General features: G+C 41.9%; 1 protein-coding gene across 1 annotated transcript in view; it reads left to right on the top strand.

The window, feature by feature from the left end:
* Positions 1–26,685, top strand: part of LOC117368380 (protoheme IX farnesyltransferase, mitochondrial) — a 368,703-nt gene that overhangs the window by 207,231 nt on the left and 134,787 nt on the right. Inside the window, exon 5 of the mRNA XM_033961979.1 lies at positions 25,078–25,148. Within this exon, the coding sequence (XP_033817870.1) occupies positions 25,078–25,148 (71 nt within the window). The remainder of the gene's footprint in view (positions 1–25,077; positions 25,149–26,685) is intronic.

Raw genomic sequence — 26,685 nt, 5'->3', positions numbered from 1 at the left:
GCCTTCCTGATTTCAGACAGAATGTGCTTGTCTCAAGAGGTTTGAGTTTGGGCCTATGATATTCCTCAAATAATTTAGAAGGATGTAACCTCTCCTACTGCAGTCCATCTAGTGCTAGAATCAACTATGTGTGTGTGTGCATTTCAGCATTATTTTTTGGCTTTTGTGCTCCTAGCTTCTCATACTATACTAAGCTTCATTGGACACATAGAAGCAGGTATCAGAGAAACACATAACAATGGCATGCACCCAAGGCTATGCATTTCAACACAGCTTATTTTTAAGAGGCTGTGTTGAAATGCATGTTTGATGACTTATTTGCAAAGGAAATGAAAGTTAAACTAATGAAAGAAAGTAACAGGCGGTCCTACACTTAGAGCTACAAATATGGACTTTTCAGAGAGGCAGGATTTGCCCATTAATATGTTTCACTTTGACTCCAGATTGAATCAATGATTGCTCAGCGGCACGTTCTTTCTGCCGCGATCCTTCCCCTGACGTCAGAGCAGGGGCAGGATCGCGGCAGAGAGAATGTACCGCTGAGGACCATGGGCAGCTGCAGGGATCGCTATAACACCACCGAGTCTGCAGGCTGCCCTATTAGCGTTAAGGAGGTAAGAGCGGGGAAGCTGGGGGAGCCCTTTCTGACAGACCCTCCCCCATCAAGCAGGAGCAGCAGCGGACAGCCAGCAAGAAGCAACACTGCAGCTCCTGCTTTAGGAAGGCATGGTGGAAGGGTCGGCCATTGAATCGGGAGGCCGATTTATTTTTTTTTAATTGAATCGATTTGCTTGATTCGAATTGGTGAATCGATTCGAATTGTGAACCGGGCAGCACTAGTGGTGATAGATGGTGGCGAGAGCAATGGCAGGAGGGTGTCCTTCGGCCTGGACGAGGCGGACAGGGTGCGGGTGTTGCGAGGTGCCTGGCTGTCAAAAGAGGTGTTTAGTCAATTGAACGAGTCATCCCACGCTGGTAAGAATTAAAGGATGTAAATACAGAAAGTGAAGGAGCAGGAAAATGCTGCTGCTACACAGGGAAGTGGAGGGGGAAGGGTGGGAGACAGACAGAAAGAAAGACAGGGGGCAGGGAGAGAGACAGAAAGAAAGACAGACAGACACTAGGAGGGAGAGAGATAGAAAGAAAGAAAGACAGCGGGAGGGAGAGAGACAGAAAGAAAGAAAGAATGACAGACAGTGGCCAAGGAGAGAGAGAGACAGAAAGAAAGAAAGACTAACAGCGGCCAAGGAGAGAGAGAGAGAGAATGAAAGAAAGAAAAAATGACAGACAGCGGCCAAGGAGAGAGACAGAAAGAAAGAAAGAAAGACGACAGACACACGGACCAAGGAGTGAGAGAGAGACAGAAAGAAAGACAGACAGCAGCCAAGGAGAGAGAGAGAGAGAGAGACAGAAAGAAAGCGCTACTGCTAGACAGGGGCAGTAGGCAAGGGGACGGTGGAGGAGAGAGAGAGACAGAAAGACAGACAAGACAGCCGCCAAGGAAAGAGAGAGACAGAAAGAAAGACAGACAGACAGAAAGTGGCCAAGGAGAGAAAGACAGACAAACACATCTGTTCTAGCACCTGTTAATATAACGGGTTTAAAGACTAGTAGATTATATAATGCTTGTCTCTGTAGCAAAATGATAATTTTTAGTGCATTTCTCGGCTATCACTTTTGACCTGTGGGCAATAGTTAAAATAGGGTATAACAGAGACTAACACCTCCTAACTGAAAGTTGCATCAAAATTCCTCCTCCTCTAGTTGTATCAGATAGGGAAGTATCACATCAGCAACCCCAGTAAAGTAGTGCTTCTAGACTCTGTAAGAGTGAAAGAGGTTCTATGAAACAAGGAATGGGAAATGAGAGTGAATAAAAGGGTTAGGAGTTGCTGTGGTTGGGATGTGTGTGAAGGACAGTTTGAGGGAGAATAGATTGGAAAAAAAAGCAGGAATAGGAATGCAGACCGCCAGGATGTCTGTCTTTATTCCACAGTTTTGTCCATTTAGACTTGAGAAGGGCCAGTCTTGTAATGGACTGGCTATTCAGACATGGCAACAGAGCAGTGGGACACCTTAGAGGGCACTGCTGTGAATTTCACATAAAGGGTGCCAGATAAACATCTCACCAGAACTCTCTTATTGGTTATTGTGAGCCTCCAAAACCCACTATATCCACCTGTCTGCAACCCCAATAGCCCTTATGGCTACAGGTGGCACCTATATGGCAGTAGAATAGGGTTTTGGTGGGCTCACATTTTCCACCAAGAATGTAGGGTTAGAGTGGCTTATGGGACTTTTTGCTCCTCTCTATGGTTCACTAGCCCACCCACCAGACTGTTTAAGTTACCTGTGTGCAGCTCTACTAGGCTTTCCTATACCAAATGCTCATGTTGTGGAGGCAGGTATACAGTATACGTTCATATTATGATCTTTGTGGGCGTGAGGGGGTGTCTTACCTTGATAAATGCAGTGGTCATCTGGTCAGTTTGGTACTTTAGACCCTTCTAAAACAGGTGTAGTTCCAAACGTATAAGTTCTGTTCAGGTTGTCTTGCAAAATGTTTGATTATCGCTGCAAGACATCCATGTCTAACCCGCCCTTGAGACTGCCCAAAGCCCACCCATAACATGCCTCTACCATGCCCATCTCATGCTCTGAATGTACAGAGTCTGGAACACCTCGCTAGATGTACAGAAAGACGGTTTTGATTATCAGCACTTGGATGTCCTGGTGATTAGGAAGCTTTTTGGATGTCTATGCTTTTTGATTATGGACCCCTATGTAGTACAAGCAGCCTCAGTCAGGTTCTCAGTAGACATGCTTTACCAAACGTCAGGAACACAATTGAAACTATGTGATATTGTGGTTGGCCATCTCAGCAGTAAGCCCAGCGATGGAGCATGGACAGAGTCTGAATAAACATTTTACCTTTTGAAAGTGATTTCTCTAGAGCAGGACTGCCTAAGTCCGGTCCTCGAGATCTACTGGCAGGCCAGGTTTTCAGGATATCCACAATGAACATGCATGAGAGAGATTTGCCTGCACTGCCTTCTTGGCATGCAAATCTATCTCATGCATGTTCATTGTGGATATCCTGATAATCTGGCTTGCCAGTAGATCTCGAGGACCGGACTTGGGCAGCCCTGCTCTAGAGTCTAGAGTGAATCACTGATTTGGAAGTGGGGTGGGGACGGGAAACAACATTGCCCCAACATCTTCCACAACTGCATCTGCCCCAACAGCTTCCACAAGCATTCAGATTCACTTGTGTTGTTATGGAGACAGATGTGGAAAGATTGATTGCCGTCATTACAGCATTCATTTTATTTATCTCAGAAAGATGAAAGGCTGAACCAACCATGCTGGGATTTGAACTCGTGAACCTCTGGTTTACACAAGTGTTAGTGGCAGAGGTCTTAACCTGAGGAGTGTTCTTTCTAGCTGTAGAAAATGTTAGAAAATATCATCTTAGATAAATGTTTTGGCCGCTACTTAAGATGAAAGCAGGTTGGCATACAGTTCTGTTAACTGACTTCAACCAATCAGGTACTGTTTGAGCAAGTTATATTGTTTTTAGTTCCTGGATCTAATTAGGAATGAATTTCTAATCTTGTTTTTCACAATGCAAAAAATAGAAGTACGGATTTCAGAGCGAGAGAGAGAGCCAGAATAGTTTGCCAATAAATTATAGAAAATTTATGCATGTATATTATATAATACTTCCTCCTCGCCCACACTGTTTTTATTAATTGAAATTTTTACTTAAAGCACAAAGCAAACATACTGTATTCAGTTGATTTACATTTTGTGTTGTTTTGCTACAGTGGCCATTAACTTACAGTATATTCTGTATTGTGATCACAGCTAACCTCGGCACAGATATTATGTTAGGCAAACACTAAATACACATTTGGGTTCAATATTTCTTGTAGCAACATTTGGCATTCTGCAGTATAGGGCATTAGAAGGCTGAGATTTAGTGTTGCTGAAAAGATGACATAAAAGGTAGCCTGCTGGGTGAAACTTAAGGTCCATTGAGCCCAGCATCCTGTCTCCAACAGTGGCTAGACACCAAAGAATAGATCTTTTCCTTGTTGCTTATTCCCAGAGATGTCTACCTGGCTAAAAATTGTTAGTGAACTTATCCTCCAAACAAGCAAGTGAATCAATTCTTTACTCCAAAAATTACAAAGACTAGGGAACACTAGAAGTTACAGGTAAACACTTTTAAAACCAATACGAAGAGATATTTTTTCACTCAATGAATAGTTAAGCTCTCGGAACGTGTTGCCAGAGGATGTGGTAACAGCGGCTAACATAGATAGGTTTAAAAAAGGTTTGGCCAAGGTCCTGGAGGAAAAGTCCATAGTCTACTATTGAGATAGACATGGGGGAAGCCACTGATTGGTATGGGATTGGGAGCATGGAATTCTGCTAGTTACTTGTAACCTTGATTGGCCACTGTGGAATATAATATACTGGGCTAGATGGACCATTAGTCTGACCCAGTATGGCTATTCTTATGTTCTTATGGTTCTCAACCAGTGTGTCACCAAAAATTTGACAATCAGAAAGCCCATGCATTCCTTAAAAAACACATGTGCCTGCAGGATAGTGTATATAGAACAGGAAGCTTGAAATTTGAAATTTCTGTAACTATTCCCTAATTCTGCTTCATCACACCATTTTTAAATGCTTGTACAACCACCTCAAACTGAAAATTTTATGAGTCTGTACCCCCCACCACCCATACACACACACACAGAAAATGAATACCACTGCATTCTAAACCTGTCTCTATTTCTACCACTATCACTGCTGCCACCATCTTGGACTGGAAATACTGCATCCTTCCTCTCTCCTGTACACCTGATCACTGCTGCTAGTTGCAGCGGAGGAAACGGCCTGCAAAGCTCTCTTTTCTCCTGGTTTCTATCTTTTTGCCAACTCTGTTTATTGGGTAGAAGGTAAGTTTTAAAAGGAAGACTAGTATGGGGAAAATGTTGAAAGAGGGAAAAGAGACAAGCTACACATAAGGGTAAAGAGAAAGAGTAAGCAGAAGAGAGATGGTATAAACTTGGTGCATGCCCCCTCCCTCCCTTTTGTGTCCCAAGTTAGTGCTCCCTCACTCCTTCCTTCCAGTCTTAGTCCCAAGTTTGTGTCCCCCTCTCTCCCTTCTCCCAACACATTACCTCTCTCCATTTTGGGTCCCAAATTCATGCCCCCTCCCTCCTTCCTTCCTTTGTCCCAAGTTCATGCTCCCTTCTGGGTCTCAATGCGCCCCTCCCTCCTGTGTCCCAACACACCCTTCTCCCTCCCTCCTGTGAGGGAGATAATGGTTACTGCGGATGGGCAGATTAGATGGACCATTTGGCCTTTATCTGCCATCATGTTTTTATGTTTCTATTTAAGTGAACCTTTTTTTTATTATTGTGCTGTATATGTTTGTTTTGGTAAATGACTGAGCTATGAAGAATATTATTGTTTGTTATAGTTTATGAAATGATTTGTTTTTATGTCTTTTCGTAGTTTGTAATATGTTGATGGAAGGATAATAAATAAATATTTTTGAGAGGATAATACACAGTTTAATACACAAAGGAGATGGTATACTGTTAACCAACACCAGTCAATCCACTCAAATAAATTAGTCTTCAGACCCTCAGAAATGCCACCATCCACTCCATTGTAGTTTCAATAGTGGTTGGATTTACACATTAGATTCTCACCGGGTCACTTATAATCTATTGTGAAGATAGAACTTTACTCTGACTATTTTGCCAACAATCTTCTTATAAAGCTAATACTTAGCTGAGGTGGTGCATTCAAAGGGATCTATCACCAACATGTTTCACCCTATACTGGGTTTCATCAGGGCTCCGATCCCTCTAAGTTTGAATTGGTTACCCACAACGCGTAAATCCAACCACTATTGAAACCACAATGGAGTGGATGGTGGCATTTCTGAGGGTCTGAAGACTAATTTATTTGAGTGGATTGACTGGTGTTGGTTAACAGTATATCATCTCTTTTCGTAGTTTGTGACATTGTTTTAATTATGTTTGTTGAATTGTAACTCGCACAGAATTGTTGGATGGTTGCGAGTAAAAAATATTTAAATAAATAAAAAATAAGGTTCTTTAGCACAAGCTGGTGTGCATTTTCTAAGTGTAATACACATGCTGAATTTCTCTGGTCCTTGATTTCATCAATGTAAGTCATCTGCCTTTGGCACACTATTGCTCTAGGGGGAACACACTGCAGATAGCAATACTATCAGAATTTTGGCATTTCCATACATTAGTATGAGACATGTCCTAATGTTCTGTGTCAAAAACTAACAAGTGTAAAAAGCTCACCTTAAGGTACTCGTAAGTGAAATCAACCATTTTAATTACACAAACTAAACCAGTAATTCAGAGACAAGGTTTAGATTCTTCCAGTGCCCTATGTTTATCTCTTTGATGTAGCAGAAGGTTTTTTTTCCCTCAAAATCATAAAATTATTTTGCTTCCAGGAAGTCAGACTGGAAGATCCCCATCTTGTTTCCTAAAAGGGCAGATATTAGCAACAGTACAAGGTGGCCTGCAACATCTAGGCTGAGGGTTCTGTGACTGATTTTCTGGGGGTGCAGGTTTCTATTATAGATCAAAACTGGTTTCCTGCATTCATGTAAAAATTGCTTGAACACTATTGGCATAGCCTGTGGGCTGTTTCTCTGCTGGAACTACTGGTATATGCTCTGCCTTGACTACAGACACCCTAATGTCAAAATTATCTTGGATTCTTCAGCACTGCAGCTGGTATCACTATTGCTGAACTAAAAGGTCATTTTTAAAAACAGCATTTCGTTTTCCTTAAAACATTGAAATAATTCCCTTGCAAATTCATTGTGCTATACATTCTTCTGAGGAAAAGCACAAAAATATATAGCAGAAAATTTCCTCTACTGCTTGCTTCTGTGTATATCCTGACACTAAACTTTATCTGCCATCATGTTTCTATGTTTCTGTTTCTATGATAAACCAGGTATGGATAATCTGAATACAGCAAAGGGAGTAGACAGGCAATCTAATCCCTCTAATTATAGAAGCAGTAACTTATTTAACGAGTTGTACCATATGAAGATAATTCTATAACAGGATTCCAATATAGGTGCAGGTTATTGGTGTCTATTCTAAGCTTATTTTATAATGAAAAATAGACACCTACTTTTCTTAATAGAATTCAATACTAGTGCAAATTGCAAAAAACATGCTGTACATACATCAGGGCATGACCACTTACACCTGCCCTGTGGCTGCTGTAAATGCTTGAACTTAGATATTAGCACTTATGCGCATAAAAGATAGATTCTGAAATTTTTATGCAGACCTGTGTGCTTTACACGCATTCCACTCAAAGTCTGCCAATGAGCATGCCAGCTGGCAAAGTACATGCCATCAAATCATGGGGTGTACATTTTCACCGATCAGTGTTCCATGAGACCACTTAATACAAGTAAATGTCCTTATCATTCTCTGTTTAAGAAACTCATAGAAAAAAAGATAGCAGATAAAAGCCAAATGGCCCATCCAGTCTGCCCATCCACAGTAACCATTATTTCTTCCTCTGTCTAAGACAGGGGTGTCCAACTTTTTAGCTTCCCTGGGATGCATTGGCTGAAAAAAATGTTTCTGGGGCCGCGCAAACGGTGCAGCAAGATGGAGGAGGGAGCCGGCAAGATGGTAAACACCTGGGGACAGCAGAGGAAAACACTGCATCGCCCTCGACTGGGGCTGCACAAAATACTTCACGGGGCCGCATGCGGCCCTCAGGCCACAGGTTGGACACCCCTGGTCTAAGAGATCCCACATGCCTATCCCATGCTTTCTTGAATTCAGACACAGTCTTTGTCTCTACCATCTCTTCCGGGAGACTATGCCATGCATCTACCAGTCTTTGTCTCTACCATCTCTTCCTTAGATTACCGTATTTCCCCATATATAGGCCGCAGAAAATCTCAGGTTTCGTTTTAAACCTGCTAGATAAGCCGCCCCATGTTATTAGCCACGGCTTATCTAGATTAGCTGAACGGTTTTTTGTTTTATTTATTTATTTATTTTTTAAAATCATTCCCATACCTTTTAATCCACCTTAAATACCTCCACGGCTGCCAGCTGCCTCCTCCAATCTCACTGTGCAGGGTAGGAGCGATGTTTTCGATCTCAAGCCTGGGCCCACCCTGCTTCCTGAATGGCTGCCATTGTGAGAGAACTGATGGCAGCCATTCAAGAAGCAGTGCGGTGCCAGGCTTGAGATCGAAAACATTACTCCTGCCCTGCACAGCGAGATTGGAGGAGGCATCCGGTCCAGCGAGGGAGGCAGCCTGCCAATGGAGATGTCTTTGGAGTCTGACAGTGGCTCATGCAAAGGGGCCTGGGCCTAAGCTCCACGGCCAGCACCAACCTGACTCCAAGTGATGAATTCGTTGGCATCTGTGCCTTCCACCAGCATCCACAGTTTGCTCAGGAAAGCTTGCACGTTCAAGTTCTGCTTCATTGTTCCACAAAGTACAGCCGCGAACCCCGCCAGGCTCGAGAGAAGAGCAGCAGCGCGGTACAAGGTATTTAAGGGGGATGATTTTTTTTTTTTTTTAAAGTTCAGCTACAGTACTCCTCTAATGGGGCGAATTTTCATATCTTTAGATAAGCCGCCCCATTTACACAAGCCGCACCCAATACACAGGTTTGTAAAATCCATCTATAAGCTATGGCCTATATATGAGGAAATACGATACTCCTGAGCCTATCAAATGAAAGAGACTCGACTCATGCGCATTTACCCCACATATATATTTAAACATCTCTGTCATATCTCACCTTACCCGCCTTTCTCCAAAGTATACATATTGAGATCTTTAAGTCTGTCCTTATACACCTTATGACCTAAAGACCACACACCATTTTAGTAGCCTTCCTCTGGACCAACTCCATCCTTTTTATATCTTTTTGAAGGTGCGGCCTCCAGAATTGTACACAGTATTCTAAATGAGGTCTCACCAGAGTCTTATAAGTTCTGCCAGGACCAGAATAAACTCTCTAACATATTCTTTTTGTCACATACAAGGAGGAGAAGGAGACACCAGGAAATTAGCAGAACCTCCTTTTTCCTAATGGCCCTACCTCTTCCTATGCACCCTAGCATCCTTCTAGCTTTTCAACTTGTTTGGCCACCTTAAGATCATCACATACAATCACACCCAAGTCCCGCTCTTCTGTCGTGCTCATAAGTTCTTTACCCCTAAACTCTACCATTCCCTCTGGTTTTTGAAGCCCAAGCCCCTATCTGTCCTAATTAAATTGTAAGCTCTTATGAGCAGGGACCGTCTATTACATGTTGAATGTACAGCGCTGCAAATATCTTTCAGCACTATAGGAATGATAAATAGTAGTAGTAGTAGAATACCACTATTAAACATGATTTCCTGCGGCCTAATCCTAGTTCTTGTCTTTTTTAATATGGAACTTATTTGTCATTTATATTTGTGCACCCACAGTGGAACATTGCCATACAAATGGACCATCTGCTTCTCCTGGCTAAAAAACTGCCTTAAAATAATAGTTGAAAGAAGTCATTGAAGTTCACCAGGTGTCTCTTTTTTAGATTCTCCATGTATTTTTCTGTAGGACCATACTGTTCCCATTTTCTAAACTGCTTCCAGAGAAGCAACAGGTTGTCATTTGATTTGAGTTTAGGCTGTGAACACAATGAATACCATTAATCTTCAGCGACAGATGAAGTGCTAATTGAAGCTGGTGAATTCCTTGGTGTTCAAAGCCAAGAAGATTTTCTGATGAAGCGACAGACCTCTAGCACATGTTCTGCTAATTTCCTGGTGTCTCCTTCTCTTCCTTGTATGTGACAAAAAGAATATGTTAGAGAGTTTATTCTGGTCCTGGCAGAACTTATTTATAACACGTCTGCTTCCGGTCCTCATGCGATGTGAAAACTGCAGAAGCTAGAGCTACAAGTGCTTTATTAATCCAAGACTGTTCAAACTTGAGCATGACCTAATTCTAAATAATATGGAAATAGTAGTTATCTGGATACAAATGAAGCTCTCTGTCCTTTTCAAAAAGACGCCTCAGCCCCACCACTCCACCGCTTAAAGTATTTCATATCGCGGGAAGCATATTGTGGTGCTTCATCATTGGCTAGTCAATTTTTGAAAAAAGTTTTATAAAGTTTTCTTTTTGCTTTAGTTCTAATTATTTTCCCATTGAATAAATATTTCAAATTAGTTGTTCACTTATATCTTTTGGAAAGTAAATAGTACTTAGTACTTATCTCAGCCAAAGACCCAGGGAGTCAGACCCGACATGTTTCACACGTCCTGGTGTTTTATCAAGGGTCTCCCTGCAAAATAAATATAATAAATATAATAGAGAGCTACTACATACAATTGTGTATTGCCCCTAATGAGTAAAGTATTATAACTTAGAAATAACTTCAAAAACAATCGCTCACCAAGGGTGCCGCTGTCATCCGACTCCTATAGTTATGAGAATAAGATGGCGGCGGCGTCCTTCGGGCAGAATTTAAATAGTCTCCTTTTCAATTCTAAATAAGGCACTAACATGAAGTAAAAAGTGTTTTAATGCTATATGAGAATTTTGCCTGTTCATAAATGGCTTCAGACGTGGTTTATGTTCCAGATCAGTGGCAATACCAAAGTTTATAATCTTCTCTAAATTGTGTATCAGCCTCTTCTTTTTTACATTTATATTATAAGAATAACAGTGTATAAATGAGACTTGTACAAGTTCAGTATTCAATGACTGAAACCTTTCTCCCCCCAAAAAACAACAACAAAAAAACAGGCTTTCAAGATATCCCTAATGCGGTGATTACAAATCTTGTCTTAGAGGAACCCAGTCACTAGGATTTCACAATATTTACAATAAATATTCATGAGATTGATTTGCATTCATTGCCTCCTTGATATGCAAATCTGTCTCATGCATAGTCATTGTTAGTATCCTGGAAACCTGATTGGCTAGGTTTGCCTAAGACAGGTCTGGGAACCCTTGGCCACTAAATATTCATTAGATAAATTTGCAAGACCACTACTTCCATTGTATGCAGATCTTTCTCATGCATAATTAGGGATATCCTGAAAGCCTGATCTGCGTGGCCCTTGATGAATAAACATTGTACACATGTGGTATAGTTTATATTTCTGAAAGAATTCATCAGTATGTTCCTTTGCTACCAGTAGAAAATTGATGAGATTCTCCTTTTCCTATTGGAAGATGAAAAGTTATGGTGAGAATGGAGGAGTAGCCTAACGGTTAGTGTAGTAGGCTAAGGACCTCAAGATCTGGGTTCATTTCCCACTGTAGCTTCTTGTGACCCTGAGCAAGTACCTTAACTCTCCATTACTCCAGGTACAAGACTTAGATTGCAAGCCCATTAAAATCTTTAAGATCAGAAGACAAAGCCCTATTAACAGTCCCTTCTTTAAAAGTTATATACTCTAGGAGAGACATGATTTTTTTCTGTTTTGGCCCCCCACATCTGGAACTTACTTCCACTTAATCTAAGAGAAGAAAAACTATTGAACAAATTTAAAAGTCTTCTAAAGAGCTGGCTTTTTAAAGACTCTTTTTACTAGATTAGTCTTACTATATTTTAGGATAGGATAAGGAGGTTCACTATATTTTAGGATAGGACAAGGAGGTTCATTGTAATATGAGGGTATTTGTCTCCCATCCTGTGTGTTCTAAATCTATACCCGATTTTATTTTTGGTTTTATTTTTTTTAATATTGTAATTTAAGATTCCCTCTTCCCTAATGTTTTAATGTTAATTAGCAGTATTTAATTTAATTTAATTCTTTTATACCGCTAATAACCGTGAGGTTTCTAAGCGGTTTACAAAAATGATGCATTAAAGATACAATAAATAAAAACTAAATAAATAAGATAGGTACTTGGAAATTCCCTAACTGTCCCAAAGGCTCACAATCTAACTAAAGTACCTGAAGAAACAGTATGAAAAATAAAATAAAAAGACAGAGATAGAGATAGAAATGAAATATTCCAACAAGTAATGAATAAATAATTTAAAGATAGAATTAAAATAATAATTAAAGTAAACAAAATAGAGATAAAAATAAGCATAGAGAGAAACAGAAACACACTCCAAAAAAGCATCAAGATCTTTGACTTGTAATTATTATGATCATTTAACACCAGATCTTAAATGCCTTTCCGGAATACATCATATCCCTATCCCTCTCCATACCCACCTCCATACCCACCCCAATTCACTTCAACCACCATTCCCATTCTATTCTTTAACTGCCGTCAACCCCAGTTCTGATGGCTATCATCTGGGTCCCGAGTTTCCTCCAAGAACAGGCGACATCTCTGGCAAGGTAATCTACACCGCTGCCGCACATGATGCGAGATCCTCAGAGGTAGAACCTTCGGAATGGGGGAGGAGTGAAGATAGTGTCGGGTACCCTGCTGGAACGGGCTCCCGAACCGACCGTTGGTCTGAGCGTCGGACTGCAGCTCTCCTCTGTCGGCTCTCCCCAGCTGGAATGGGGGAGGAGTGAAGATGGTGTGGACTGCCTCCCTCCCTCCAGTGCCCGAAGCCTGGCCTACCGCCGATTCAACCCCCCCCCCCCCCCGGTCTGCCGCTGCCCGCTGCAACTGAAGAAAAGCAAGATCCAGACACTGCCCCACAAGCTGCCTTCCCGACGTCAATTCTGACATTGGAGAGGAAGTTCTGGACCAGTCGGGATTGATGTCGGAGGTGAAGGCTTGTTGGATCTGGTGCTTGTACATGCCTGTCCTGGCTTGGGGAGGCAGGAAGAACAAGATCACAAAGGCAACATGATCGACTCGCGTTGCCTTTGAGATCTACTGGTCGATCACGATCGATCATTTGGGCACCCCTGCTGTGTAGTGCCTTTTGTTGGTGGAATCCCATAATGGTTGGTGCAGAGGCCAGAATTCCAATCCTCACCGCATCTAAATTTGTCAAAGGGGCACACAGATTTAGAGGGAAATCTAATGTATATCTCTTTCTTTCACCTCAAAATCTAATTTCACCTAGATGAAGAAATTTGAAATATTTGGAGAGCAGTGCTCTTTCTGATGTGACAGTAAAAAAAAAAAAAGGCAGCCTTACAAAATGTTGTCTTCTGGAAAACTTTAAAAGCTATATATTAAATGGTTATACTGTATTCCAAGATGTAAACTCTGACCATTAAGGCCCTTTAATTTTCTCATCTGCAGTGCTTAAAATCAAGCTTGGCTTGCTACAGTAAATAATTCCATATGGGTCCTCATGATAGCCTAACTGCAGTCACACTTAACAGATTTGATTGATTCCTAGTTAGAGCTGCAAAAGGTTTGTAATATTTTAGAAGCACTTCTCAAATAAAGTTTAAAGCAAGGAATGGAAGATACTGAAGAACACTTTTCATATCGCTTTACTACACTCCTGAAATTACAGTTAGGAGCTGCAAGCTAAATTTCAAGTGATTCAGTGTTGTGAATTTATTAAAATATCAAATATATAGTCAAAACCCATGCACAAACAAACACTATCATCAAATAGCACTTGTATCATCAATAATATAGCTTAGGAACTGCTACTGCTATTATTTCTATAGCGCTACCAGACGTATGCAGCGTTGTGCATAGTCTGATGACTAGGTTGGTGGGCAGGAACATGGATCATCATCTATCATAATAAAACCCTTAGCACGCATGCGCACTTGAAACTCTGTGCATCCGTGCTTTGTGCTTCCGTGCTGCTGCATGCGCAATAGGAGTGTGCGGCAGTTTTGTGCTGCAGTTTAATAATTTCACCTTCTGCCGCCGATCACCCATGCTGGCGTCAGTTGATTTCCTGCCTTCTGCCCCGATCGCCGACGCCGGCTGACCCCTGGACCAGCAGCGACAGCTAGCTTTAGTTTAGCTTTAGCCGCGGTTTCATCAAGCAGCTGCAGGGCCTTTGCCAGGCCGGCCCACTTTGATGATGCAAGGCGGGCCGGCCTAGCAAAAGCCCCGAGGTTGCCTGATGAAACCGCGGCTAAAGCTAAACTAAAGCTAGCGGATGAAGGTCAGGGGGAGCAGGGAAGGGGTACTGCTGAACAGTGGGGAGGTAAAAGGAAGGAAGAACATGGACAGGAGCGAGGTAAAAGGAAGGGAGAAGGGGTATTGCTGGACAGTGGGAGCAAGGAAAGGGGTACTGCTGGACATGGGAGGTAAAAGGAAGGGAGAAGAGGTGCTGCTGGACAGGGAAAAAGGGGTACTGCTGGACGGGGGGAGGTAAAAGGAAGGGAGAAGAGGTGCAGCTGGACCTGGCAGAAAGGGAGGGAAAGGTGAGGGTGAGATAGTGCATGGGGAGAGAACATGTTGGGTTGGGGATGTGAAAGAGAGGTGCCACTGAGGGAAGAGGCAATGACAGAGAAAAAAAGTGTGCAGGAGACAGAAAGTTGGACGTGGTGAGGGTGAGATGGATGGGGAGGGCAGAAAGGAGGGAAGGAGAAATGTTACACTGGGGAAGGGGGAGAGGGCAGTGAATGAAAAGTTGGACTCATGGAGGGAGGGAGAAATAGATGTTGGTTGGGGGAGGGAAGGAGGACCAAAGAAGAAGCATGCAGGAGGCCCTGGAAATATAGTTAAAAGCACAGAAAAATAGTCACCAGACAACAAAGGTAGGGAAAATGATTTTATCTTCCATACAGTGATTGAAATGTGTCAGTTTTGAGAAAGGAAAGATGTTAAACTTTAACTGTGAGGGCCGCAGAAAAAAATAGGGTAATTGGAGGGCTGCAGAAATATAGTTAATGTTTTATTAAAGAAATGACAATTTTGCATGAGGTAAAAACTCTTATTCTAGCACCCGTTAATGTAGCGGGCTTAAAGACTAGTAGTATATATATATACTACTTGTACTATATACTAATATATATATATATATATATATACTACTATATATATATACTACTAGTCTTTAAGCCCGCTACATTAACGGGTGCTAGAATAAGAGTTTTTACCTCAAGCAAAATTGTCATATATAAATTGTTATATATAAATCCTTATTGCTGACTTCATATGAGGATGTGATATAGTCATAGGTCCAAGTTTATATAGCTTCTCAATCATTTCAAGTGTAACAGCTTTCTAAATCAAATTATATTTCAGCATATTTTATGTAGAATATTCATGTTTAATTTACAGTATTGGTATGTAATATATATATTCATGTTTAATGTATGGTGCTGTGTATGTCTAGCAGTGGTATAGAAATTAGTAGTAGTGGTATAACTTGGACCTATGACTATCAAATCCTCAGCTGATGCCAACAATAAGGATTTTGTTTTAATATGATGGCTTATCTTCCTTAGTTATATTATTGATGATAGTAGATTTATTAAAAGCATTTAAATTTTTTTCTGTGAAGACTTGATTTTAGAAAAAAATGCTTAAGCTACTAATTTAGACAATCAAGGCTAATGTGAAACAAAGGTATGATAATGAAAGTCGGTGTGCTTGAGGCATTCAAAAATCTTCCTAGAAAACTTGATGGGCTGTGTTGGTTTTCCTCTTCTATCATTTCATATACTCTATGAATAATTTATTGGCTCAAGTAATTACAGAGTTTACTATTCAGTAAAAATGATCTCTCAAGTTGAAATATCAGTATTTTCTGCTCATGGCAGCCAGGTAGTCAAACCAACTTTTATGATCCCAGGAAATGGTATTTTTTATTTTAACGCCCATCACCCTCCTTTATTTAAGGTTAAAGCCCAAGAAGTGTGTTCCAAGTGGGGATATAGCACTGATGCCATTGAGTTTTTTTTCATGTAAATTAATAAGATTAGTATAGTCCAGTGATTCCCAACCCTGTCCTGGAGGAACACCAGGCCAATCGGGTTTTCAGGCTAGCCCTAATGAATATGCATGAGAGAGATTTGCATATGATGGAAGTGATAGGCATGCAAATTAGCTTCATGCATATTCATTAGGGCTAGCCTGAAAACCCAATTGGCCTGGTGTTCCTCCAGGACAGGGTTGGGAACCACTGGTATAGTCATTGCTTAGTCCAGACACCTACAAGGAAGATTGGGTCCTACAGAAAGTGATCATTGAATTAGGGACAATTTTGCCTCGGAAGCATTATAGAATGGGGGAGCCCATAATTTTTAAAGAATATGCTTTTTGAATTAATTATTTGAATATGTTTTTCCCTCTTTGTAAACTTTGAAATCCTAGGGTACTTTTCTCAAGACTTCATATATTAATCATGGTGTCGTGTTTTACAGTAGTTCTAAAAGAGATTGTACAATCTGCTTGCCAAAACTATTCTATAAAATTTTTCAATTAGTTATATTAAAAGCTTTGCATTCTTCTGATTTGTGTCCTGGTTTAATTATGTTGAGAAAATTTACCTAAAGCATTATATATCAAGTATAAGCAATTTGCAATTATTTTGACAGTATGAACATAACAAAATGATCAAATGTCAGCTTAGCCGGCAGCTGGAAAAGTTAGATAAACTTAGAAAGAAGCAATTTAAATCATTGTAATAACAATATTATAGTATCGGCACATTACACATTGAACAACACAATGAGGTATGATGTTTAGAATGTCAACACATAGAAGGCCATAATAAAAAAATGCGACTAAGTCTGATTTGGATATAGGGCACTAGTCGTCAGTGGCAAAATGTCCATTCTCAAAAAATCTCTCAAAACCAGATCAGTCACAGAGTCCACTGGAGAATAAACCCACCACACTGAGTTTATTTCAGAGGTCCGAGACGGGTATCAGACAGCCCAACCAACCACATCGGTTAGAGGGAAATATATTCTTCATATACCCCACGGAACCTCCTCCTCCGTATTTACTCTTTTTTTTTTTTTTTTTTATTTATATTTAAATTTATCTTTTTATCTTGTCATGGTATTGTGAATAAATTTAAGTTTGTACTTAGTTTTCAGCTGTAGATATTCCCCTGAACGCCATGTGAGCAACTGACTTTCATGCTAGCTACACTGTAGTGTTCTACAGTGTAGCTAGCATGAAAGTCAGTTGCTCACATGGCGTTCAGGGGAATATTTACAGCTGAAAGCTAAGTACAAACTTATGTAGCACTGGCAGCATGAATGCTTAATAAATTTATTCACAATACCATGACAAGATAAAAAGATTAATTTAAATATAAATAAAAATAAAAAAGAGTAAATACGGAGGAGGAGGTTCCGTGGGGTATATGAAGAATATATTTCCCTCTAACCGATGTGGTTGGTTGGGCTGTCTGATACCCGTCTCGGACCTCTGAAATAAACTCAGTGTGGTGGGTTTATTCTCCAGTGGACTCTGTGACTGATCTGGTTTTCTGATATATTTGAAATTATTTCAAGGACTTGTTAGTTTGATGGCTCATTCTCAAAAAATACATTTAAAATATGTTTTTTTTTAAAATTGTCTATCTGTACGTACAAGAATTTGATCGTACAGAACGCCACTATGTCTATCTTTAAACCACATTCTCGACCAAAATTTTGTCTAAGTCCCAAACACCCAGAACAAGACTATTTGATGTGGGAGGGGCCAGCATTGTGAGCACCCAACCCTAAGAGGGAGCGTAGCGGCTCATGAAATAGGCGGCAAGTAATATGAACCCTTGAAAAAAAGCCATTATTTTTTGGCGAAATAGGTCCCTTCGGGCTGTGGCTGCCTACACCATTATATAAAAGATAAGTGATTAAATTTATTTACTTGATATATGTCTGGAAGACAAATGCATTCTTCCAATTTTTAGGAATAATTTAAATAAATAGTTTTATAAAAATAAACACTAAGGGCTCCTTTTACTAAGCTGCTTAGTAAAAGGAGCTCTAAAAGATTTAGAATAGGAAGGAGGAGGCTATAAGGATCAATGATTGAGATGTGGAACCCTACAAGTCTTGGAATAGGTTCATTTACCAAATAACAAGCTGGTTTCTGAGATCCTTTCCCTCCTTTTATTACACTCTGTGTGTTAGAGAGTGGGTTTCTCATTGCATTGTTGAGTATTCTGTAAGGACCCAACTAGATTTAGGTGGCAAGTACACACACAAGTGCTGGTAGGCTAGTCATTTAGACATGTACGAGTATGTGAACATATCTGCCTGTAAATGAGTAATTTCCAATTCCATATAACTACACGCCAATAATTGATAGCATGTATTTTCGCAGGTATGCGTTCACATGGGCAGAATTTAGGCAGTGTGGGCAGGGTATACTGTTACATGTACGGAAAAAATACTATAATTTATGGATGTACTTTTTCACAATTTAGGTGCAAGTGTTTATACCAGTTCTATGGCAGATGTAAGCACTTATTCCAAAAATATAGGCACATATTTGCATGCTTTTCTTTACAGACCAGGCTCCAAATAGACACAGTATTGACCCTGCAGAATTACTCTCATGATAGTCCAAACGCCTGCACTATTCTCACAAGGCTGTAAGGAGTAAAGAAGTTCAGATACTGTGTGGCTCAAACTGTCCAAGAGCCTTGCAGTACTGGAAGTAAACAGAACAGCTATTCCAGAGGTGGTACCATCAAGAATCCTCCAAGAAGGGTCATTTAACAGACTGGGATTGAAATCCAGCTTGGAAGAGCTGAAGGTGGTAACAGGATATCAGGGACTGACTTGGTGGGAGAGGTGGCTGAGTTTGAGATGGCTGGGATGAGGTTGAAAGTGAGTGTGACAGCAGAGAAACACATAGAAAGAGAACTGGATGTTTTGGAGTAACAAGCGTGTATTGGAAATGAAAAATTGGAGACAGAGAGTAAGTCTTGGTGAATAGGGTTCCCCCCCCCCCCCCAATTACACTTGAGTAGCGAGTGGGGCTTTATCATTAGAGTTACTTTCTCCAGCAATGATCCTGGCTCTAATGTTTGGGGTTTGGGGGTGGGCTAAAGTAGTCATTTGAAAAATAGTGCAGACAACTGTGTTAATTAGTCAGAAATGTGTAGGAAAAAAATGATATATTTCTTATAGTTGCCACTTTAATGGATTAGGTTGAATGGGTGCAAGTGGTGATTTTCAAGTTACCACAGAAGGGCAATATCATGGAGTGTGGGAACTGAAGAGACCTTATACTTCTGTCTGTTCCTGGCAAGGTTTTCTCTTGCAACATGCTGTTGATGCCATCCTGTAAGAAGAGCAAGTAGGTTTTTGCAGTGGGAGATCATACAGTGAGCAAATATTTACACTTTGAACATCAGTGAACTTAAATCCTCAAGTTTCAAATGCCACTGACAATACATTTTATTGTCTTCAAGAAAGCATCTGATAGTGTGCATAGGGAATCAGTCTGGAATATTGCAAGAGTGTATGATGTCCACAGCTAGTAAATCAACATATTAAACAGCTTTTTTCTGAACTCTAGTTGCTGTGTAAAGACAGATAACTTTTCAGTATTGTGACTGGTATGTGACAAGGCTTTTGATTTTTCTTTCATCTGGTTATAGACATGCAGAAAACATTAAGCAGGCCAAGTGTTGTCATCTAGTGGCATGATCATTATCAGTTCATGAAACATAGCACTGCTGAGCGAAACAAGAGACAGTATGCATGATCTAACTACTAGCTTGGAAAGGTCTGCTGAGATGACTGGATTGAGAATCATTGATGAAAAGACCAAGATCCTCCAAGTTGGTCAAAGCTGTACATGAATAACCTTTAACCAACAACCTTTTGAAGGTGTGAACAACTTAACTGATCTTGGTAGCATTGTTTCCAGGGATCTTATCATTGAGAGGGATATCAAGTGTAGACTTGGAAATGCTGCATCAGTGTGTCAGTGAATGTGCAGAATGCGAACAACAGTTACGAGGGGGTGCTGAAAAGTTCTCAGCCCAACCAAGAAGGGAATTACAAGTCATTCAACATATCCACACCTAAGTTCAACACATTTGGCACATCATGTCTGAAGTTTCTTTAACACTTCCAAAAAATATTCTGATGTCTGGCCACTGACATACTGTTCCACTTCTGCAATCACCTCTGAAGCACTCAAAAACTGTTGCCCTTTCAAACACTTTTTAAGGTTTGGGAACAGAAAATAGCCAGATGGAGCAAGATGTGGTGAGTAGGGTGGATGGTGTATGCACGAAACACCAACTGCATCAAAACATCCATCGTTTTGCCAACCTTGGTGTTTAACACTTTGGAAACCTTGAATATAAAAAATTATATTTGTGTATTTTTATTCAAGGTTTCCAAAGTATTAAACACAGAAAAATATTAACTGCATTCATAAACAGTTTTATATCCTATATAATAAAAATTTAAGCGCGCATGCGCACTTAGAGTTTTGTGATTCCTGGCTCTGTGAGGTGTGCCTCCGTGCCGAATTCGATTTTTGATCACAGAGGCAGGCCAGAACATGGAGCAACTCCCCCCTCGCCGTCACTCACCGCCAGAGTGCCGCCTCACTGCTGCCGCTGATTCGGAAGGGGGGGGCACAGGCGCACCTGCCAGCATCTTCTTCTCACCCTCCTCCCTCTTGCCTGCTCACCCGCCCGCAAAGCACTGCGCAGTGCTGCCGCTGGCCTCGCTGTCTTCTCTCCACTGAGGCCCGCCTTCCTCCAACGGACTCTTCTCGGCCTTTGTAAATGGTACCGCTCCCCCAATTCCCCTTATCTCGGCGGCAGCAGCAGCAACGGTTGCCCCGATGATTTTCACAGCCTTCCATCACCAAAATGGCCCTACCGGCCAAAGTTTACTTTTAAGTTAAAAGCCGCTGCGGCGGCTCCTCTCATGAGCCGCAACTGCATCGGAGAAGGCTTCCGACGCAGGTGGCGATCGTGAGAGGGCCGCCATGGCACATTTAAACTTAAAAATAAACTTCGGCCGGTAGGGCCGTTTTTCCTACAATCGAGGTGGAGAGCAGGGAGGCCAGAGACTAAAACTAATCCTGCATGCTATATTGCGGCAAGGTAAGAGGGGGGCGGCAAGGAGCTGGCCAGACCGCGGGAAGGGAAAGGGGGGGTGGGGGAAATGATGCTGCTGCTGCACAGGGATATGGAGGGAAAGCAAAATATCGCTGCTGTTGCTGCACAGGAAAGTTGGGGGGGGAAGGAAATGCTGCTGCACAGGGAAGTAGGATAGGGGCAGGGAGAGAGACAGATAGACAAAGGACAGAAAGAAATACAGGGGCAGGTAGAAAGACAGAAAGAAAGACAGACATATATTCTAGCACCCATTAACATAACGGGCTTAAAGACTAGTATATATATATATATATTTATTTTTTTTTCAGTATTTTGGTGCCAGTTGGGGAGATTTTCAGTATTTTGGTACCAGTTGGGGAGAAATGGAAACTGTGGCCTCTGATCAGACATTATAGAGAACACTTGCTGCCCATGGGTAGGTAGGCAGATTTAAGTCTAAGCTGAATCAAAACAAAAAGTAAAAAAACAAGGGACAGATAAATGAAGCATAACTCAGGATTTATAAAAGCAACAAGGTAACTGGGTTACAATCAACAGACTATTAACTCCCTAGAAACTAGTATTTTGGTGATGACCAGGTACTGTCCGCAGGCTAGAAGCTCAGACAACAGCCTTAGTGGTTTTTGTATCTATTTATATATTATAAAGTTTGATGGTAAGACTTTTGGAAAATGGCTAATGCGTGTTGGATTATATATGGGCAACCGCGACCATGTCACCCCTGCACTAGCATCCGTGCACTGGCTGCCTATCCAAAAATGCTGCACCTTCAAAGCCCTGGTTCTTGCCTTCAAGACTTTCCACAAGATGAGACCAAACTACATGACAACAAAACTACAAATTTACGTCCCCAGACGATCACTGAGATCCCAAGTAGAGAGGCAACTGACTCTACCACATGGTCGCTTTCTCATGACTGAAACAGCCCGCAAACACTCCTATTCGTATTTCATACCTAGATTATGGCACATCGTCCTCCCATCCATTAGATCGCTAGACAAACTAGGGGACTTCAGGAAGGCCGTGAAAACCTTCCTCTTTACTAACCCAGTCCCTTAATGACCGACGCCTCAGTGACTCAGTACCTCCACTCCTGACTGATGGAACTCAGAGGCATCTCCTAGTACAATATAATGAACTCCTACTGTAACCCTAGTTCAATTTAAATAGCTGCCTAACTTAATGGACACTCCTAGTACAACTTAAATGTGCTACCTACTTAACTCAAATGTCACTCCCAGTATAACTTGTGTGCCCCCACGGGAATGCAAATATTATACTATCAACCATGTTTATACCTGTAACACAAAGCTGTACTACCTTTATGTTATGTCTGTATTTGAAATGCTGCATTATCAGCTATGCTATGACTGCTAAGTTATACACTTCTCCCTCCGTATTCGCGGTGATTAGGGGATTGACCAACCCACGAATATGGAAAACCCGAGAATAAAAAGCAACGTATCAATAATAATAAAATGCTAGAGGCGCATGCGCTCTTGAAAATTTGTGAGCGGTGGCGCCGTGAGGTGTGCTGCTGTGCCAGTCCTCACGGCGCCTGCGCGTGACTGTGCAGAAGACACCAGCGACTCCTCCCTCCCGCTTCTCTTCAAAACGGCTTGCTGAGGTTCGCCAGCCGCTGTAGCGAACCTTGCAAGCCGCTCTCCAACTCCGTGCAGAAGAAGGAGTCGCCGTATCACCTCCTGCCCTCACTCGCTGCTGCCGCCGCTGATCCTCCTCTTCAGAGCAGCCTGCGATCGTGGCCGGCTTTAAAGAACCTTGCAGGCCGCTCTCCAGCTTCAGGAGCAAGCTCCCTCTGATGCACGGGATCGCGTCAGAGGGAACGTGCTACCGAGTTGGAGAGCAGCCTGAGAGGTTCGCTAAAGCCGGCCATCACGATCTTTGCTCGGGGGGGGGAGGAGACAGAAGAGGGCCATGGAGAGACAGTGAGGGAAAGGGGCCTGCTTTGGGGGGGAGGTGTGTCCTGGGGGCAGACAGCTTTGCTCGGGGGGGGGGGGGAGAGAGACAGAAGGATACAGACAGCGGCCAAGGAGAGAGAGAAAGAAACACAGACAGACAGACAGACAGATACATCTATTCTAGCACCCGTTAATGTAACGGGCTTAAAGACTAGTATATATATATTATGCTAGCAGGCTCCAGAGGGTAGAAATACTCACACAGAGTGCCAGGATTGAGCTGAAAGGGAGAAGTGGGCAGATTGGAATCAGCTGCAGGCTCCCACTTGAAAGCCTTACCCGCTGTATGCTGAGGCTCACTCCTGGAGGCGGCTCCGATAAACACCCCCAACAAAGTCAGAAACAGCAGGAAACCCCGGCCGCAGGCTGCCTGCCCCCTTCGGCAATTGACCGGTGATTTCAGAACCGGCTTCCAATCCCCCCCTCCCATTAAAAGCAGAAACCCCCAGCTCAGCCGCCCCTCCCACATCTCGGGCTCTAAGCAGTGCTCCTATTGCACCACACTGACAGGCCCTCTCTCTTTCCAAGGGACTTTGAGTAATCCATTCTGATTGGCTGATGTGACTCCCTTCAAGAAATAGATCAGGCACGCGATCCTAAGAATTGGGTGAAAACCAGAAACTGCTCCCAAACCTGACCTGGTCGCAGCTGGGGCTAGTTATTTAGATTAACATTTGAAATGCCTCGCTCAAGCTTCTGAATTTTTATCGGTACCGTACTGTACTGTGCTCATGGATGATGTAATTTGGGGGGGAGGAGGCAGCATGCAAAAAATCTCGAATAATCGAAATCGCGATTGCCGAAACCGCGAATATGGAGGGAGAAGTGTATTGTGAATGTACTCTTGTAACTGGTTCTGGGCTCCTTTGGGAGGACGAGCTAAATAAATGAATAAATAAATATGAGAACTTCTACATATGTTCATCTGCTTAGGGCAGGGGTAGGGAACTCTGGTCCTTGAGAGCCGTATTCCATTCGGGTTTTCAGTATTTCCTCAATGAATATGCATTGAAAGCAGTGCATGCACATAGATCTCATGCATATTCATTGGGGGAATCCTGAAAACCCGACTGGAATACGACTCTCGAGGACCGGAGTTCCCTACCCCTGGCTTAAGGTGATAGTGAAGCAGCATGGACAGAAACAAAACTGAGTTGAAGAAGGAGCAATATCCAGAAAAGCAGTATATATATATATACAGTGGAACCTCGGTTTGCGAGTAACCCGGTTTGCGAGTGTTTTGCAAGACAAGCAAAACACTCAGCAAACTTTTGCCTCGCAAACCGAGCATGTTCCGATATGCGAACACCTCCCCCCCACTCTAACCTGCATCGCACCCCCCGAACCGGCATCGCAACCCTCCCCTCCCCGCGAATGCCCCCCCCAGAGAGAACTGCATCGCACCCCCGTGCTGAAAGCGGCATCCGCCAGCCCTTCCTCTCAAACACGCTCCTTACCCCTTCTGCTGGTTGTGAAAGTGAAAGCAAGCTCCCGCCTCTTGCCTGGGCCGGGCCTTGAGCATCTGCGCATGCTCAAGGCCTTCTGGCTCTCGTTCTCTGTTTTTGCTAGTAGTAGTATATCGGAAATTATGTCATCTCTGTCCTGTCTCGATTATATTGTGGATGTACCTTGTAACCCATTCTGGGCTCCTTTGGGAGGACGGGCTAAATAATTGAGCAAATAAATAAGTTTTCTCCAGCACACAACTTTCTCCTGCCTTCTCTTCTCAACCCCTCCCTCCCCCATATTATTCAGGAGCAGTTAGTTTTCTCTTCCTGAGGTCCCCCACCAACATCCATTATCTTTTTTCTACCTCTTTACTTAATCTCTGCTTCTTTCCTAATCTTTGTCTCTTCTCCCTCTTTATTGTACCACAAACCTTTCAGTCTCTTTCTTCTCTCTCTCTCACCTCCCTCTTCCTCATCCCCCCTCCAATATACTGATTAATTAATTGATTGATTGATTACTGATCTGACACTTTAAAATGCATTCTTAGAGACAAAGTAGCTTATCTGTTTCCAACACTCTGTGGCTACTTTTAATTCTTTCCATGTTCTTTTTCTTGTTCACACAGTTTTTTGAGGTTCCATTTGATTCCAATATGAACCGGACAAAGAACAGGCCCTTGGTGCGAGGACAGCTCAGGTAAGAAGACTTCTCCATGCACCTGCTTCTGGCAGTGACAAAAAAAAACTCTTTGTTTTGATGAGTGATTGTCTGATCTTCAACAAAATTCTGAAGAATCATTTGAAAAGAAAACTGTATCCACTTTGCACTTAGAGTTTTCAAATGTTCCCACAATAAAATATAATACCCATCCTTTACATGCCTGTGGCCAGCGATGATTGCAAGATGAAGCTTCCAAACCTGTCCTAGTCACCCTACAGCCAGTTGAGTCTTCCAGGATATCCATAATAAGTATACAAAACTTAAACATTTGCATGCATTGAAGATCTTGTGTATACAGATGTATTTCCTGTATCTTAGAGGATATCTGAAAAACTCAATTAGTTTTGAGGTCGTCTCAATTGCCTATGAGGTCATCATGGGAGGCTTAGGAATTTCTGGTATAAAAACATATGCCACCCAACTTCAAAGATACAATGGCTGATATCCTATGGCAGGTATATGAGATTCAATAAATTGAGTTCTGCCATTTTAGTTGTTTTCCTTCCAACATCAGTAGAGTTAGGGCTTGCCACTGCATGGGCTCTGAGTAATGTTAAGCATGAGAAGAGCAATAGAAAATATGCTTTGGAGTCAGCGGGAAGAAGACCATTTGAGCTTGTTTACCCTCAGACGACTTTCTTTACCTGCAGATGCTAGTACTAAACATTCCGGACAATTCATTTATTAATTGATTTATTTGGATTTAGTTCACATCTTTACAGTACTAGCTTAAAGTGATTCATCATAACCGTGGAATTGCAATGAATTCAGTGCAATTAGAAGCCAGTGTAAAGCAGAATAATATTACATTACATTACATTTGTGATTTCTATTCCGCCTGTGCCTTGCGGTTCTAAGCGGATTACAGTTAAAAGAGATCAGGACATTACCGAGAGAATTACATTACAACGATTTAAGTAAATTACATGTTGTGGTATAGAAATACAAGTATAAGATATCTGGATTTATCGATAGAATAACTTGACAGGGTTCAAGTAGTTACAAGGTTCTGTGGGAAAACAATATAGGCAACTGAAGAAAGATACCTAACTTTGAAGGAATCAGTTAAGTGGATACCTAAGGGAGATGCTTATTTAGGAGAAGGTTAAATGGATACCTATGGGAGATGGTTATTTAGGAGTCTGGATATTTTTGGTAAATGAGGTTCAAGGGGATGACTAGTGTGTTATTTGCTGGGGAGAGTGCATGTGCGATTGGGGAGGGGAATATTAAGTAAGGACGTGTTTTTTGAAAAGAAATGTTAATGAGGTCATTAACATTATAAGAAGTTGTTTTAATTTTTAGATGCATCCAAGAAAGGAGAAATACTTCCATACAGTTAAAGGAGTGGTATAGTGGTTAGAGCACCTGCCTCAGCACCCTGAGATTGTGAGTTTGATTCCCATTGCAGCTCCTTGTGACTCTGGGAAAGGCACTTAACACTTCATGTAAACTGCTTTGATTGTGTAGCCCACACAGAAAATGCAGTATATCAAATCCCATCCCCTTTATG

The sequence above is a fragment of the Geotrypetes seraphini genome, chromosome 10, assembly GCF_902459505.1.
Source record: "Geotrypetes seraphini chromosome 10, aGeoSer1.1, whole genome shotgun sequence".
NCBI lineage: Eukaryota > Metazoa > Chordata > Amphibia > Gymnophiona > Dermophiidae > Geotrypetes > Geotrypetes seraphini.
The sequence above is the reverse complement of the archived record's forward strand: the minus strand, read 5'-3'. Positions and strand labels throughout refer to the sequence as shown.